The following is a 17,943-nucleotide window of genomic DNA, read 5'->3' on the forward strand; positions in this document are numbered from 1 at the left end:
AAACATTTGATCAGATAGGATCATCAGTCACCGTGAGATAATACTTACCCATTCAACCAAAGTGACAAAAGATTTCAGAGGCAAATACAGAAAGAGTCATAGTTGTAAAAACAAAGAAAAACCCTTAGCTTTTTTAATAAGAAGACTCTGTTATTTTCTTAGTCACCAAAGACTTGATTGATAAAGACTTGAACCACAAATTATTTTCATAAGACATAGAATCTGTTTTCTAGGCAAATTACATAAAGGTAAAAACAAAACAACTTTGTTTATAATTTCTTAAGAGCAGACCAATAATCTAAGAAAAAAACGGTTGTTTCAACAGAGAAAACCAAATTTTAATTTTGCATCTGTATACTTTTGATATTAAATGTTAAAAAAAATTTTTAATGTTTATTTGTGAAGGGGAGAGAGAGGGAGACGGAGAGAATGAGTGAGGGAAGGGCAGAGAGAGAGAGAGGGAAACACAGAATCTGAAGCAGGCTCCAGGCTCTGAGCTGTCAGCACAGAGCCTGATGTGGGGCTCAAACCATGAGATCATGACTTGAGCTGACTTGGACACTTAACTGACTGAGCCACCCAGGCGCCCTGATATTAAAAGTCTTTTTTAAAACAAGTCCATTCTAAGCTTGATCACATAAAATTCCTTTCTCAAGATTCCCTTTTCACAAACCTTCTGTAACTTTCTATATCCAATTAGGTTTTGTCCTTTTTCCTTATTCTGGAACAATCATTTTATTTTAGGACAAAATTACTTTTTATTTTTTTACTAAAAAGAAAAAAAAAAACCAAAAGTCCTTCATATGTTTCCTTATTCACAAAACATTGTTTTCTTTACCTTCTTTTCATATGCAGTTGGTCTTTTTAGCCCTTTTATTTCTAGTAGTTTTAATTATATATATATATATATATAAGAATTCTTAACTGTTAGGATCTTTAATTCCTAGTTGAAAACTAAGAAAAAAAAGTGTGGGTTGGCAAATTTACAAATATATTTCACAGTTTCTAAAGTAGTAGATTTTTCATTGTGGCACAAATCATGTTTGTTAATGGACCCAAATATCTTTTATCTCTGTAGAAAATTAAAAAGCCAAAAGTAGATTAACATTAAATGCTAAATGTAAGTTTGGAAATGATTTAGATATTCAATGAATACCCATTATTCAGTTAGAGTTAGTATAAACTTTAAATTATTACTTTAAACAGTTGTGCTTGGATTAGACATAAACAACTATCATATTTTTTGGCAAATGTTGAAGACATACCTGCTTTTATTAAACCAGCATACTTAAACTAGCTTGTATTTATCAAGGATCTTAGATCATAAACTTGAAAAAATACGGGTTAGTTTCTATACTTCTGAGAGTATCTTGATAAAACACTTTAAATAGAGCTCTTTACAATTTTGGTAATACCATCTGGAAAGAGAAAAATATCACCTATCTGTAACATACATAGACCTACATAAACATACAGACATCCAAAAAGTTCTTAAAGCTTTTGTTTTGAAAACTGTAGCCACGTCTCAGGTACAAAAGTCAAAAGAATTGTTGGATACAAACTGTGTTTCTGGCAGGTGGACTAAATTAACAGTACCTACTTAGATGGCCAAACACACTATTTGCATGCTGTAAGGATTTTTTTCAGAGCTCTTTATGGAGTCATTTTCGTCTTTTAGAAGCTTCTACATGCCATTTAAAGAATACATTCCATGGTTTCTGAGAGGTTTGGAATCTTCTAAACGTGCTTAAGGTGGACCTATCTAAGTTAAAAATTCCCCAAAGTGGCCACTACAATTTCAAAAGATCAGCCATCTTCCAAAAAGGCACAAGAGCCTCATCCATAGGCCAGACGGAACCCGTCTTTACCTTTAATGTCTTAACTGTGAGAGGCCCTGTTTTCCAACAACTGTTTCAAAACACAGGGAATCACGTTCCACCCCACCCCCACTCTTTGAACAGCACAGAGTGACTAACCAAGAAGCCTCAACAAGCAAAATGCAGGTGTGCACAATAAAGTTGGAGCACTCAAAACACAAAGAGCAGACCTCAGATCTCAAAGAGACTTACCCTCAAATTCCAGGGTTAGCTAGAAAGCAGTGAGTTCATTGGGCTTTGTGGGTACTAGGCACCTATGTGTTCACTGGCCTTGGAGACATTCAGGGTCTTTGGATCCCACTTCTTTTGCCAGGAGATGTCAGAAGTTCAGAAATAACAGAAGTAAAACCAATCAATCACCAAAGCAGTTAATTAGTAAAAGTTTATTATGCACACACCAGAAACACTCAAACCAATATGTGGAATGAGACTCAGGGGAATATTTGTTATCAAGCAGCTGCTTTTACAATGAGAAAACAGTAACTGTTTATTCAGTGTTAGAATATATTAGTGTTTTCTTAAATGATAGGGAATTGGTCAGTGTGTTACTTCATACCAACTTTGGGAACTGTTCAAGTTTTGCTTATTTTCAGAGGCATAAGCAAGAAATGACCCAGGTCAAGTTAGTCTTGCAAAGTAAGCCAAATCAAGTTTTGTTTATATGACTAAACTGGTTTTGTCTGTTCAGAGAATTTTCAAGGCTGGTCTCCATTTGTTTTTTAACACTGCCATGAGTGTTCATGAACATGTCTTAATATAAGCATGTTTTCATTTATCTTCATAGGTTCATACAAGTGGAATTGCTGGGTTGTATGGTAACAATTTTTAAGAAACTACCAAACTTCTTCACAGCGGCTGTACTATATTATATTCCCATCAGCACAGCACAGTCTGAGTTTTCTGGGTTCTTTTCATCCTTAACACTGTGTGTTGTCCTCTTTGATTATAGCCATTCTACTGGGTGTGAAGGTGTAGCTTCATGTGGTTAAATTCATATATTTTTTTCCTAAGGGAAAGGGTTGCTCTCTAGTGGTGCATTCTGCACATTACACGTGGGAAAAGGGCCCTAATGAGAAGCCTAAAGCTAAAACTTGTTAAAATTCATTCATTTCATGTTGCGCCTGCATTGCTTAGCACACCGAGTGCAATTTGAGGCCCAGGTTCAAAATGTTTTCCTCATTACCACTATTCATAATCCTCAGGAGCTGGCTGGTTGTGGCTTTTACTTAATCCCCAGAGGTACATTATAGTCAAAACCCTAAGCTTTTCTGCTTCAGATCTCCTCCTCTTTATGCACACAGATCTCTTGGTGTACAGGTTTACACCTGCAGGGTGGCTAATGCCTATGAATAAGGGGAGGAAGAAGCCAGAGACGGTTTTGTTGACTCAAACCTACCACATCCTTTCAAGCCAGAGCCAGAGAAGTAAATAATTCTTACTAGTGGAATGAATGTAAATTCTTTTTAATGAATTGCACACAAATGGAATGTCTGGTGGCTCCTTGGTATTTTCAGGTAACACTTTGTAAATATGCCTGTAGGGAGTTGTAAAGTTTTAGGAGAATGGGTCTCAGCTGACCCTAGGCTTCTAGGCTCTGCTGAAAGGAGAGAGCACTATGCACATTAAAAAATAGCAAAAAGTTGAGCCAAGGAAGGAACCTGGCCAGGGATTTACTTAACTTACAGGAATGTATATTTGGTAAGTAATGAAAGATGTGGCTTCAGGAAATTAGGGAAGTAGAACCAAACATTTAATGGTTTAATGTAAGAACCTACAAGTTTTGTTTTATTGCAACAGGATTTTTTTTTTTAAGTGTCCATATGTGAAATTTCCCTAACTTCCTGTGTTTTAGGTAAATGTTTCATGCTAACAATGCATTTTACTATCCTTACCTATCCATTAAATGTTATGGAGATTCATCATTTGTGTACATATGCACAAAAATACATATGCATACTCAAATGCCTGAACACAGAACTGTAGAGAATATAATGGAGGGGTCTTGCCATGGCTGATTAATGTCCCAGTCAAGTGGAAACAAGAGGAAGAAACACATCTGTGACATTTTTGTACACAGTAATTCTCCATAGTCCAGTCCACTTGTGTTTCCAATCGAGGTGGATATAAGCATATAAGGTTCAGGATAAAGTTTATTCAACTTTCGGTTAAGCACTGGATATAAAGGGGAATTAAAATATTCTGGGATGAATACAATTTTTAAACATGTATTAGAACTTCAAAAATGTTGATATAATGAATAGCGCTTTCCAAAGAATATGTGGAGATTTTCATTAATCCAGTGATGCTGCCATCATGCCCAAAACAAACGTAAGGAGACACTGGAAGTATTTAATAGGGACATACTATTTTTTCCTCTGCCTTTTGAAAATACGTGTTTTAGAGCTAAGCCTGGTGAGTTATTTATATGGACAAAACTACCATATAGTAAGGTGTGTGTATGCTTACCCATCGAGTACTGCAAACAGCTTTAAAGTGTTCTACATATTTTCTGAGCAGTGCTCACTGATGTGTACTCCTCCCCCTCACCCAAGATGATGATTTTGTAGGACAGTAGTCCTTTTAGTGAGGTCTGTGTATCTCTAAATTTTAACCCATCAAATTTAACAGAAATACATGATTACTATTACTATTTCATAGACTTTAGGATAGTATGTATTTCAACCCCTTTCTGTTTTGGTAGGAAATAGTATCAGACATTTAGGTAACTTGCACAAGGTAGAGGATGATTATTATTTTGGCTTCTGGTTGTATTTTATAGATACTGTATCATGAAAGTGAGACGCATCCTGCTGGGCCAAGGCATTCAGCCTTCAAAGTTGTCAGTTTCTAAGCTAAAGTTTTACTTGGTCCCACTACTGTACAACTTCGAGGACCCTGGGGGGATTCACACTGTTGCCAGTTTCAGTTATTTCATACTTGTTGGGATTTTAACCTTTGAAGTTACTTTGCATGACTTTAAAACTTTTGTTTTATGCTAGTTTCCTTAAAGGTTTATAACAAAAAAGTAAAATCTAGTGATACTTTTTTTATTAAATAATACATGTCCTCATAAAAAGGAAAAAACCTATATATTTCAGCAAGCACTAGAGATGTACTCGTGTTCTGACTGGTTCAGGTAAATGGATAAAATCTACAAGGCATATGTAAGGCAACATCTGACTTGGGAAATCCCCCACTGTGCTAGTCATTGTCTAGTGACTACATATTCTCAGGACTTCCTTCTCAAGCTCCATTAAAATTTTTAAGTTTTTATTTTGAGAAAAGAATGAGAGCAGGGAAGGGGCAGAGAGAAGCACCGAGGTGCCCCTTGAGCTCCATTTTATAAAACCTAATTCCTACCCACAATCCAATTTTACTAATTGCCTCTAGTATAATCCAAAAGTGGTTAAATGTTAAGAGTGTTACGATTCTGTTTGTAGAGGACATTAAAAGAGCTTATTTAAAAAAAACGACAACAAAAGCCACGTTTCCTCTAGTTCATTCTCATAAGCAAAATTCTTCATAATGAAGTCAGACAAATCAGTATCATAATCTGGGTTTCACCTTTTGCTAGCTGCTTGACCATAAATTACTCATCTTTAGCTTAAATTTGATCATATGCATGATAATAATGATTAATTTGGAAGGTGGTTTTAAAAATACAACTATGGAAGTTATACAGGACAAGTGGCTTAACATATGTTCTTTTCCCCTTCTCCATGTTTTCATTTTCTAGGTCTGTTGGGCTCTGGGGATGGGGATGTATCATGGAGGTAGTAAATGAAAGGGAAAAAGACTGAGTGGCTCCATTTTGCTCTGGTGAATTCAGGACAAATACATAGACACAAGAGGAGTGCTGTCCTTTGCCTAATAGATACACTGACATATGCCATGCTGTCAAGCTTGAAATAACTCAGTCTGAACATTGTAGCTACAGGGTGTTAGTTTTACAATAGCATCTATATTAGGACGGGCCAGAGGCAAGGACAATGGCTATCTGAATGGGAAAATATCAGATCTGAAGTTAACCTGTCACCTGGATGGAAAAGAGACATGCCATCCGGAAGCCAGGCACCTTTACCTATACTTTGTGCTACACACATTCTGAAGCATGTCACTTTACACAAAGGAATCACTCAGACTATTGAATGGATAGAATTAAACTTCATGGGGATAAGAAATCAGTCTTCCCTTGCTGTTTTATCTTCATCTAAAATAAGCAAATTATCAGGTTATTAGGACAATAATCAAGTGAGGCTGGGGACTGACCTGTAACAGATTTTGGATTTGATCTCTGTAGGCCATAGAGAAACCTATGGTGAAATGCATTCCGTAGATCCTCAAAACTGTGCCCATATTTCATAGCTTCCATTTTATCCAGGATAAATGTCATCTGCTTGGACAAGGAATATGTTTTAAAGATTAATGGAGCTTCAAATCCTGTGTATCAATGATGTATGCAGTTTCACTTACTTAGGGGTTGATCATTGCCTCCTACAGGGTTGGAAAAAAAGAAATGGGAATTGTAAGCAGCTCACAGATGATGTTTTCTGAGGTGCAAGCAATGGAGTATTAAGAAAACAGTCCCATTTACAATTGCACCAAAAAGAATAAAATACCTAGGAATAAACCAAGGAGGTGAAAGACCTCTACTCTGAAAACTCATGAAAGAAACTGAAGAGGACACAAAGAAATGGAAACACATTCCATGCTCATGGGTTGGAAGAACAAAAGTTGTTCAAACGTCTATACCATTCAAAGCAATCTATGGGTTTAATGCAATCCCTATCAAAACACCAGCAGCACTTTTTCACAGAAGTTGAACAAACAATCCTAAAATTTGTATGGAATAACAAGATGCTGAATAGCCCAGGAAATCTTGAAAAAGTAAAAACTGGAGGTATCACAATTCCAGATTTCAAGTTATATTACAGAGCGGTAGTAATTAAAACAGTATGGTACTAGCATAAACACACACACAAAGATCAACGTTATAGAAGAGAAAACACAGAAATGAACCCACAATTATATGGTAAATTAATCTTCAATAAAGGAGGAATGAATATACAATGGGAAAAAGTCTCTTCAACAAATGGTGTTGGGAAAACTGAACAGCAATATGCAGAAGAATGAAACTGGACCACTTTCTTTCACCAAACAAAACCAAAATGGATTAAAGAGCTAAATATATGAGACCTGAAATCATAAAAATCCTTGAAGAGAGCATAGGCAATATTTTCTCTGATGTCAGCTGTAGCAACATTTTTCTAGATAGGTCTAAGGTCAAAGAAATAAAAACAAACCATTGACTACATTAAAAGTTTCTGCAAAGGAAACAACAAAACTAAAAGACAAGCTATTCAATGGGAGATATTTGCAAATGACATGGCTGATAAAGGGTTAGTATCCAAAACATTAAAGAACTGATACAACTCAATACCCCAAAAACAACCCAATTTAAAAATGGGCAGAAGACATGATCAGACACTTCTCCACGGACATTCAGATGGCCAACAGACACATGAAAAATAGCTCAACATCACTCATCATCAGGGAAATGCAAATCAAAACCACAATGAGATATCACCTCACACCACTCAGAATGGCTAAAATCAAAACCACAAGTGTTGGCAAGGATGTGGACAAAAAGGAACCCTCCTGCACTCTTGGTGGAAATGCAAACTGGTGCAACCATTCTGGAAAACAGTATGGAGGTTCCTCAAGAAAATTAAAAATAGAACTACCCTATGATCCAGTAATCACACTACTGGGCATTTACCCTGAAAATACAAAAACACTAATTCAAAAGGATACATGCACTCCTACATTTATAGCAGCATTATTTACAATAGCCAAACTATAGGGGCACCTGGGTGGCTCAGTCTGTTGAATGTCTGACTCTTAATTTCGGCTCAGGTCATGATTCCAAGGTCGTGGGATCGAGCCAAGCATAGGTCTCTGTGCTGAGTGTGGAGTTCGCTTAAGATTCTCTCTCCCTCTCCATCCCCACTCATTCATGTGTGCATACATGTGCTCTCTCCAAAAAAAAACCCCAAAAAACAGAAAACAAAACACCCACGTGCGCACACGCACACACACACACAAACAAAAATAGCCAAACTATGGAAGCAGCCCAAGTGCCTACTGATGAATGTATAAAGATGTGTTGTATACACAACAGAATATTATTCAGCCATAGAAAAGCATGAAATCTAGCCATTTGCAACACGGATAGAGCTAGAATATAATGCTAAATGAAATGTCAGAAAAGACAAATACCATATGTCACTCATATGTGGAATTTAAGAAAGAAGCCCAAAACAGGCGGTGGTGGGTGGTGGTAGAGAGATAAACCAAGAAACAGACTCTTAACTATAGAGAACTAATGGTTACCAGAGAGTAAGTGGGGAGGCGAGGATTAAAGAATACACCTATCATAATGAAAGGAAAAAAAAAAAAAGGAAAGAATGTATACCCATCCACAGTTGCTAGAAGAGCTTTTTGGGAGAAGTAGGTTTGGTAACATCAAAAATTTTAAATTTGACTTCGCTTTTGACCGAGACATCCTCTTACAAAAATTTATCCTGTAAAAATACTTAAAAGAATGCACAATGATGTGTTTATCAAGATTCCTAAAAAAAAAAAAAAAAAAAGAAAGAAAAGAAAAGAAAAGAAAAGAAAGATTCCTCAGTATAGCTGTTTGTAACAGAATAACGGGCAGGGGCCCAGGGGAGGCTTGTATGCATAATGTGAGAATGTTTACATAAAGGGAGATATATCCTTATTACACAATATATTGCATCCAAAATAGGATTACCATAAAAACACTGACATAAAATCAAAAGAATCAAAATATACTCCCAAGTTTATGTTTAAAAACAACGTATAAGTGCACAATGAGTTCTGGAATGAGATGCACTAAAAGTAATGGCTATTAGCTCTGGAGGGAAATGGATGAAGTACGTTTGCCCTTGTGACTTTGTTGATTGTTAAACGTTTATTTTGAGAGAAAAAGAGCAAGTGCGAGTAGGGGAGGGGCAAAGAGAATCACAAACAGGTTCCACGCTGTCAGCAGACAGCCCACAGAGACCAATGAAGGGCTCCATCTCACGAACTGTGAGATCATGACCTGAGCCAAAATCAAGAGTCGGATACTTAACCGACTGAGTCACCTAGCTGCCCTTGCTCTTGTAATTTTTGCTCTACATGCTTTTATGTCATTTGATTAAAAAAAAATTTTTTTTAATGTTATTTTGAGGGAGAGAGAACATGAACAGGGGAGGGGCAGAGAGAGAGAGAGAATCTGAAGCACGCTCCAGGCTCTGAGCTGTCCGCACAAAACCTGACGTGGGGCTTGAACCTATGAACCATGAGATCATGACCTGAGCCAAAGTTGGACTCCTAACTGAGCCACCCAGGTGCCCCATCATTTGATTTTTTTTTTTTTTAGGTTTATTTATTTTTGAGTGAGTGAGAGAGAGAAAGAGAGGGAGGGAGAGGGAGGTAGGGACAGAGAGAAAGGGAGACACAGAAGCTGAAGCAAGGCTCCAGGTTCTGAGTTGTCAGTGCAGAGCCCAACACAGGGCTCAAACTTGCAAATTGCAAGATCATGACGTGAGCTGGCACTAAGTCAGGCACTTAACCCACTGTGCCACCCAGGAACCCCTCATTTGATTTCTTTTAATGGCCTATCTGTAGATCAGTTGAAAACAGGATTTAAAAAAAAATCCAAAATAATTTACATGATTGGGAAGCTCTGCAAAGCCACTCTAGCATATCACTCCCTTAAGATGCTTGTAAAGTCCTCAACTACAATCCTGCGTGCTAAGTCCTACCAGCAGGAAGAGTTTCTTCAGAGACTGTAAGACAAAAATAGAAAAGCAGGGAGTTGAATAGTTAACTGAAGACATTTTTCTAAGGCCCATGCAGTTGAGTACAACTCATTTTTCACATCTAATCATGTATGTACCTATAGAAAAATGTGTGTGCATGCGCCTGTTTGTATTGTTGCTTAGATGATAATTTATAGGAATACTTAGCAGTGGAGAGATACAAACCCATAATTGTTTTTGCCGCCTACACATGAAATAAGGTAAATAAGATGTTAGGACTGGGCTGCAGCAACAGAGAAGGGTGATTTACAGCACTTATCCAGAGCAAGCACATGGTCTTTTGAAGCTAAAATAGAATTGTCTGTTTAGAAAGCATTCAAGGTCCACCCTGCAGTCAGTTAGAAGGGCACAGGTCTTTATTATCAGAGCCTTGATGTCTCACTACAGTCTCGCTTTCAGCGGAGTGTGGTCTACAGGGAAACCGCAAACACCAAAAGAGTCCTGTTCTAAGACAAAACAGACTAGACGGGTACATTTATCTAAGCACAGCCAAAATGACAGCAGATAAAATTCTGATTATATTACAGTAAACACCGCTGGGCTTCAAAGTTGTTTGGAATGGACTGGAGGGTTCTAAACACCTAGATGTCCTAAGTAAAAGTAGCCTGGATTGTGACAATTTACATTTCCAACAACTCTGGTAAATTGTGAACAAATATCTATATAAATAATTCAGGCTCCACAAGTGCCTAAATACTTGCTAATACAAATACTAAAAAGGCCACTGAGGGAAATTACTACTTACCTCAGAGTTGTTGCTGGTTTTAAATAATACAAAGCCTCTCAGGGTCTGGGAAGCAGCCCACACATACCTCAAGACACCAGAAGCAGAAACTGCAAAGACATTGGCAGAAGTTGGCCTACTTAAAACTAAACAAGCTCTGCTTAAAAGGGCCCTAATAAAAACTGAAAAGCACAAGATAATTTGGAGAGGAAACCTTTATAACATAAGGAGAGGTTAATATCGTAAATACATAAGTCAAAAGGAAAAAGATTAATAGCTTGAAGGGAAGTCATCTATTCCTTTTTCTGCTCAGCATCCTCTCTGTTAACAAAACCCTTCCTAATGGTGAACTCATTACATGATTTCGGTGAAAACCTTCCCCACATCTACTGAATTGGACACTTGAACTGGATTTGGGGTACTGGTCACATAACCCATGCACTGCAAATGGCCACTTGGTACGTGACGGGGAAAAAAACCATGTACCACAGGAATAATATCTGAATGAAAACATCAGAAGATACCATTTCCCATCTATCAAATTAGGTAACTTTTTCCTTTGCATTTTTTTTTTTTAATGTTTATTTTTTGAGAGAAAAAAAGAGAGAGCACAAGTTGGGAAGGGCCAGAGAGAGAGGGATACACAGAATCTGAAGCAGGCTCCAGGCTCCGAGCTATCAGCACAGAGCCCGATGTGGGGCTCAAACCCGTGAACCGCGAGATCATGACCTGAGCCAAAGTTGAACGCTTAACCGACTGAGCCACCCAGGCGCCCCTCCCTTTGCATTTTCTAAACATGATATCTAGAATCGGAAAGGCAATGGATTATCAATGCATGCTAAAATAACTGGATGTTGGAAGATGTTGAAACAGGGAAAAGCCTGTATTTACAACAGCGTTCTGGTGGTCATATCTTAACCACTCAAAGTTAGCATCAATGGAGATTTTAGGTGTCTCCTGATGTAACACTGTGTGAAGTATACCACATACTCTGTAGAGTCTTTTCAAATATAATCAAGACTCTAACACTGAATCCAGTTTCCAGGAAATATAGAAGTTAGAGGAGTGAATTAAAGGACACTTGGTGGAAACACACAAATGTTTTTAATATAATAAATGTTACTCATGAAACTTGACTGAATCCTGGTTTGAAAAATAAGCCCTAAGGCCTTTCAGGGACAAATGCTGAAATTTTAACATGAACTGAACTTCAGATGTTTGTGAAAAAGTTTTCTTAGTTGGTAACATGTTACTGGCATTGGAAAATGTCCTGGGAAATGCATGCTCAACTTTTTAGGGCTGAAATCTAATTCAGCATAAATATATACATGCACACATATACTAAGGATAATATAGTACAATATTAAGTGCTGAATCTGTCCAAACAGTTTGCTTAGGGATGGTTGTGGAAGCATTTTTTAACGTTTATTTATTTTTTTGGGACAGAGAGAGACAGAGCATGAACGGGGGAGGGGCAGAGAGAGAGGGAGACACAGAATCAGAAACAGGCTCCAGGCTCTGAGCCATCAGCCCAGAGCCCGACGCGGGGCTCGAACTCACGGACCGCGAGATTGTGACCTGGCTGAAGTCGGACGCTTAACCGACTGCGCCACCCAGGCGCCCCATGGAAGCATTCTTTATAATATCCCCTACTTAGAAATAATCTCCATGTCTAAGAAGGTTGGTTAAATAAACTGGTACAACCATGCAACGGACAACCACTACTGATAATCTATAATGGACAAGATAGGACACGGATAGCATTTGTGAAAAAGATGAAAACCAGAGATTTTATGACCCATTTTTCCAGGCTTAGTTCAAATGAGAGCTCTTCCCTAGAGACCCCTTCCCTTCTCTTAATGAAACACTCCCTTTTCCCACACTTGCCATTGCATGCTTACCAGTTCTTGCTGCTTGTCAACTTTACCACAAGCTTGCCGAGGGTGGGTATCTATTCATTAGGACCAATATAAGTAGAGGTCAACCTAACCTAAGGAACAAAAAATGAAAAAGAGGTGGGTAGTGAGGTCTGAGGCTGGAGGGTAGCTGTGGGCAGTGTGGTGCAGCAAGGGGAAGGAATAAATTAAAGGAGCCACCAATTTGAGTGTTCATGCCAGGCACTATGCTAAACACTCTCCATATCCTCTTGTACAATCCTCACCATCTTACTAGGTACATACCAAAGCAACAAAGTTTATAAATGAAAAAACCCCACAGAGGTTAAACAACTTGCCCAAGGACACATAGCAAACCCAGGGGCCAGAATTCAAATTCGCCAAGTCAGATTTCAGTATCTGGGTTCTTGCTGATTTTCTAAAACCACTGGTGTAAAACATTAGCTCCTTCAGAGTAACAAAGGGAGGACAGACCATATGCCTTTAGATTCCTTTCAATACTAACATTATACAAATCAGTCCACGCAACAAGTTAAAAATAGGCAAATTATGGTCACCATTGCACCGGGCAGTTGAGGTCAGAAAGAAAAGATGCCACAGTGGTGGTATCAGGCTAATTTGTGTGTGACTGAAGTTCTTGAAAATAAACCAAAGGGAAGGATGAGCACCCTCTGCCCCCACTTCTGTTCCCATTTTAACAATAAATACATATTGTGAACAACGGCATGTTATTCCACCATGTGAGGCTCGCCTTGGCTATATAATGGTAATTATATATGGCAATTTTAGGAATTCGTTTATTCAAGCAAAAGGAAAGCATGAATTCAACCCCAACAATTTCTCTAAATTTTTATTAATTTTTTTTTTTTTACAGCTCGATCCTCTTGTGAAAAGGAAACAATTTGAAGATTAACAAGTCAATTACATGTTTTTGTTTTTTTTTTTTAAACAGCAATTAATCCTCATTACAGAGAACAAACAAAAGATCTGTGGCACAGTATCTTTGGAAAGATCTTTTGCAAATTTTTCTTCTAAAAAAAGAAAACTATAATTTTCACAGATCACGTCTCTTTCAAAGGACTATACAAGGCAGCTAAATTTTATTCACAAAAGCCCCAAGTTGCAGTTCCATTGCTGAAGTAGATAAAATACATGGAGTCCCCTTGTGTTGCACATCTTCCCATTGAGAGCATCACTGCTTCCCTATCCTACATACAAAATCACTGTATGGACTAGACAGCTGGCACATTATTCCACAATAACTAAAGAAAAATTCATATTTTAGACCAGTGATCATTTATCAACTGGACAATTTTATTCTTTTTTAAACAATTTTAATACCAAGATTTGACTTCCTCTAAAGTTATAAGAAAGCAACAAATATATAATATAATATAATATATAATGGTAATAAATAAAAAAAAAAAAAGGCAACCCTGCTCAGGTATCATCCAAAACATGATCACATTCAGGAAAAAAACAAAACAACAACAACAAAAAAAAACCCAAAAAAAAAAAAAAAAGATTTGGGACACATGCCTATAAACACACACACACACCAACATGAACAGTGTATACTTGATATCTGAGGGGGGATGTGCAGTAATTTTAACAATACATGTTGATGGCCTGAACAAAAGGCGAAGTTAATACTGCCTGTGTTAAGCATCACTTCAACATCTACTTTTAAGCAAAGCAAGTTATCTTCCTTAGGTCAGCCACTGCCCGGTCTCACCAGAGCAGCATGGCCACCTTGCTGCCAGTGGTCTTATTCCCTTGTCCTTCCAGGCCAATATAGTACCATCTAGGCTCACGGGGAGCTGTAGGTCTTCTTCCTGCCCTTGTGGGTAGAGAAATATAGGCACTTTTCTGCCCATCACAGTACCTGTTGATATCTGGCGCACAGTGGAACATATTGTGATTTCCCTAGGACGACAGGAAATTCACAGCTCCCTTAAGTAGATGGTGCTTTTCAACTCCTCACAAAAACTAAAGAACATGGCCAGTGGTCATCGTTCTTAGTCACCAAGAAACCAACACAACTGGATTGCATACTGGAGGTTTATACGGTAGAAATACCACTTGCAATGTTTGAAGGAAAATCCCCTGACGTGTTATTCTGCCAGTCCACCTCCAGCAAACAAAATGACAGAAGATAAAAAAGGCACAGGAAAAAACCTTACATCCATTAATTCTCAATAGAACCAAAAACAATCAAAAGAGGCAACCCACCACAGAAAGGGAACAAAGGAGTAAGTACCGCCATAATCCTGACACTCCTCCTCCATGGCCACTATGCAGAACTCACTTTCCAGGGAATAAATCTCTGCATTTGTTTCTAAAAGAAGCCCAAATATTCTTGCAAAATTTAAATGTTGGTAATTGATAGTAAAGAGTGTAGTAGATGAAGTGGCAAAGTTTTTCAAAGATTTGTGTAGTGTCTGGGAAAACAAATCCTTAAGAAAAAAGTAGAATCTGTGGTAAGAGGTACGGAATCAAGCCTTATTGGATTCATTTACCTTAAGGTGTACAAATATGCATCACACTTCATGAAGCAGAAGAGCAAAGGTACACATTAACATTTAAGACCCACATTAACAGGTCTTAAAGCCGTATCAAAATAAATACAGCATTATCCCCAAATTACCATTACTTCAAAATTATGTTTGGTCAACAAAGGCACAATAAATATATCCAATTCAACCAGCCTCATATTCTTGTGTGTGTGAATGTTTATGTAACACATACAACACACACACACACACACACACACACACACACACACACACACACACATCTCCTTTCATCTATCAGATATAAGAGCTGTTCGTTTTGGAGGACATAATGGTTAATCTTTTTAGTTCTAAAAATTATTGGACAGGAAACCTAACAAGAGTAATAAGCTCCCAATTCTAACATGAATATTTAAGGTACCAATTAAGGCAAGTTTTCAGCCAGAAAGGGGTCAATTGTTAGCTTCTCAACAGCCTGAGATCTGGAATTAAAGGATATAAATGTGTTCTAATTTGTCTACAGGAAAAGGCTAAATATTTTGGTCAAAACAGATCTATAAAATCAAGGTCCTTTTGGCTTAAAAAATCAGACTCATTCAGTCTCATTCAGTACTGAGTATATCAGATAAACCGTTCTATTGCAGTTCTCTTCCTGATACTATACCTGCTGGACCCCCACTTCCTCACCACAGCCAGCATGTGGTGAGTGTTTTCACATTCTTAACCCAGTGTGATTTGGTAAATTTCAGTGAAGTGTTTTTCATTGTTTAGCAGGGCCCCTAGTCTGGCTAAAATCTCAAGTTCAGTGATTCACATTTTAATTATCTCCAGAAAGGAAAGAAACATTCAACATTTTAAAAAGTAAAACAGTGTTCTTCCATTTCTTAGTGTACACACACACACACACACACACACACACACACACACACACACACACACACAACTGTAGTGCCAAAGGCAAGATTTTCACTTCTTAAGATGTTTTGTATTTGTCTCATTTTATAATCTAGTCCTTTCAACCATCTACCTCAGTACAAAAAAATCTGCCTTTGGGAATTTAAGCATGCAGTGAAAAAGTGCAGCGATTTTAAAAATTCTTTAGACTTCTATATACAACTGTAACAGGAAAAAGACCTTATGAACATTAAGGATTCATCAGCCACTATTTTTCATATACTCTATTTTAAAAGTAGCCATTGGGAATCCTCTTTTAGATACAATGCAGTAAGAATCAGAAATATTCCATGATCAAAATACTACAAATTGATCTCTGCAAATTAATGTTTTTTCAAGGGACAAATAAATTTTTAATATAAAGGTCAGGGTGGGGGCAACGCTACACACAAGGAATAAGGCCACTGAAAAAGCAATCAGGTTTATTTTTTTATTTTTTTTTACAAGTGGCTGAGAAATCGACTTAGAAACGTCTTCAGTCACAGGAGCACTGTCTTTCACCGGAAGACCACACACGCCCTCACACACACACCCACACACTCTTTCTCTCTCTCTCTCTCTCTCTCTCTCTCTCTCTCTCTCTCTCTCTCCAACACAATCTGCATAGATCAGAACCTGTCCTAAAAAACACACACTTCCAAACTGACAGGTGACTTGCATTGGGGAATGGTGGGGTAAAAGGGAGGGGGGAAGGCCAAGTGAATAAAGGGAAAAAAGGCATTAAATAATCACATAAAGCTGATTCTGGTGTCTGGTCTCCCACATTTTATGAGATGGACACAATGCCACAACCCACCAGGCAATTACTGTTCATTTAACAAAAAGTTTTGTTAAATGGCCGTGCTTTAGAACATCGATAAAGCAAATCTGTCCATCGAAATCACACATCAAATTCTTATGCTCAGGTATTACTACTGCCGTAATTCACCGGCTTTAACCTAAACATGAGGTAACAAACCTCTGAACTAGCTACTGGTAACAAAATAGGTTGGATAAGACACTGAGGGAACAGCTTCACACAGTTCATATGTGAAAAATAATCATGACTCCCACCCTCTACACATCCCCTTAAAGATAGACCAAAACTTACATTCCTCATATGGACCTTCAATCTGTTCATTACTCCCTTCTTCATTAATGATACGAAAATGACAAAACATTCTTGGTAGGAAACAAAATGTAGAGGGGCAGAATGGGATAAAGGTAGTGAAAAATGAACCAACTACAGAGGTAACACTCACTCCTCAATTTTAGTACATGTGCAAATTCTACTTCTAAAAGAGATATAAAGAATTGGCTTTTAAAAACACTGCACTCAAAATAATGCTTCCAATAACCTTCAAAGTTTTAATTAAAAAAATCTGTGCTTAGGGTTATGTGGGAATTTTGATCGTGTTCTTTCATTCTAGGTCATTCCAAATGAACTTGGTTAAATGTCTATAACATGGCACTGACAACACATGGGAAGGCCACAGCTCCTCTTTAATCCAATCAAATCTAGTTGACTGAGAACACTTTGGAGTGAAGGCATGTGGTGACTTTTTTTTTTTTTTTTTTAAGTCTAATTAACCACCCAAATCCCCACATCCTCTCAGGGAGTTGATTTACCCTAGACAATCAAGGGCTCAGAAAGTCTACTTTTTGCTATAAATATAAAATAATTTGTAGCAGAAAAATATAGCCTAAGAAGTAGATTTCATTTTTCTTTGCTGACAAAATTCTGAGTTGGTTAGACAACATGAGTTACCACATAACTGTAGACCACAGATCAGCACCTCAAATTCCAGCTCTACTCAAATAAACATTAAAAAGCACTTTAGCCATCATCTGGTCAGGTATAAACGTTGGTTCCCTTCTTCCCCAAGGTAGAAAATTCATAATATAGTCAATGGTGACTGCCTTTCACGGAAGCGGGGTGGTGGGGATGGCAGCGCCGCGTCCTCCATTGCGCATGCGATCTCAAGATGGCTTCCCGGTGTGCGGTAGCCCCTCCCTCCGCAGCTCTGGCGTAGGCGGACTTGCAGCAGTGACTGAGAAATTGGAGCTGGGGTGAACGTGCGGTGTACTCCAGGCAACAGGCGGGTTGGG

The 17,943-nt window shown here is 38.0% G+C and overlaps 1 protein-coding gene and 1 long non-coding RNA gene across 3 annotated transcripts in view; both read right to left on the reverse strand.

Annotated features, from left to right (window-relative positions):
* Nucleotides 1–899: 899 nt before the first annotated feature.
* Nucleotides 900–11,140, reverse strand: LOC121032944 (uncharacterized). 2 transcript variants are annotated; one of them, XR_005791611.1, is made up of 4 exons: nt 10,515–11,140; nt 6,351–6,371; nt 6,147–6,270; nt 900–2,180 (listed from the first exon to the last, which is right to left on the reverse strand). It is a non-coding gene; the product is annotated as an uncharacterized LOC121032944 (long non-coding RNA). The 2 variants fall into 2 exon arrangements; XR_005791609.1 differs by lacking the exon at nt 6,351–6,371.
* Nucleotides 11,141–12,394: 1,254 nt separating this feature from the next.
* Nucleotides 12,395–17,943, reverse strand: part of AFF1 (ALF transcription elongation factor 1) — a 135,702-nt gene continuing 130,153 nt past the window's right edge. The window contains exon 20 of the mRNA XM_040478867.1: nt 12,395–12,483. Within this exon, the coding sequence (XP_040334801.1) occupies nt 12,479–12,483 (5 nt within the window). The 3' untranslated portion in view covers nt 12,395–12,478. The remainder of the gene's footprint in view (nt 12,484–17,943) is intronic.

This window comes from Herpailurus yagouaroundi, unplaced genomic scaffold, assembly GCF_014898765.1.
Source record: "Herpailurus yagouaroundi ecotype Mexico unplaced genomic scaffold, PumYag 28, whole genome shotgun sequence".
Taxonomy (NCBI): Eukaryota; Metazoa; Chordata; class Mammalia; order Carnivora; family Felidae; genus Herpailurus; species Herpailurus yagouaroundi.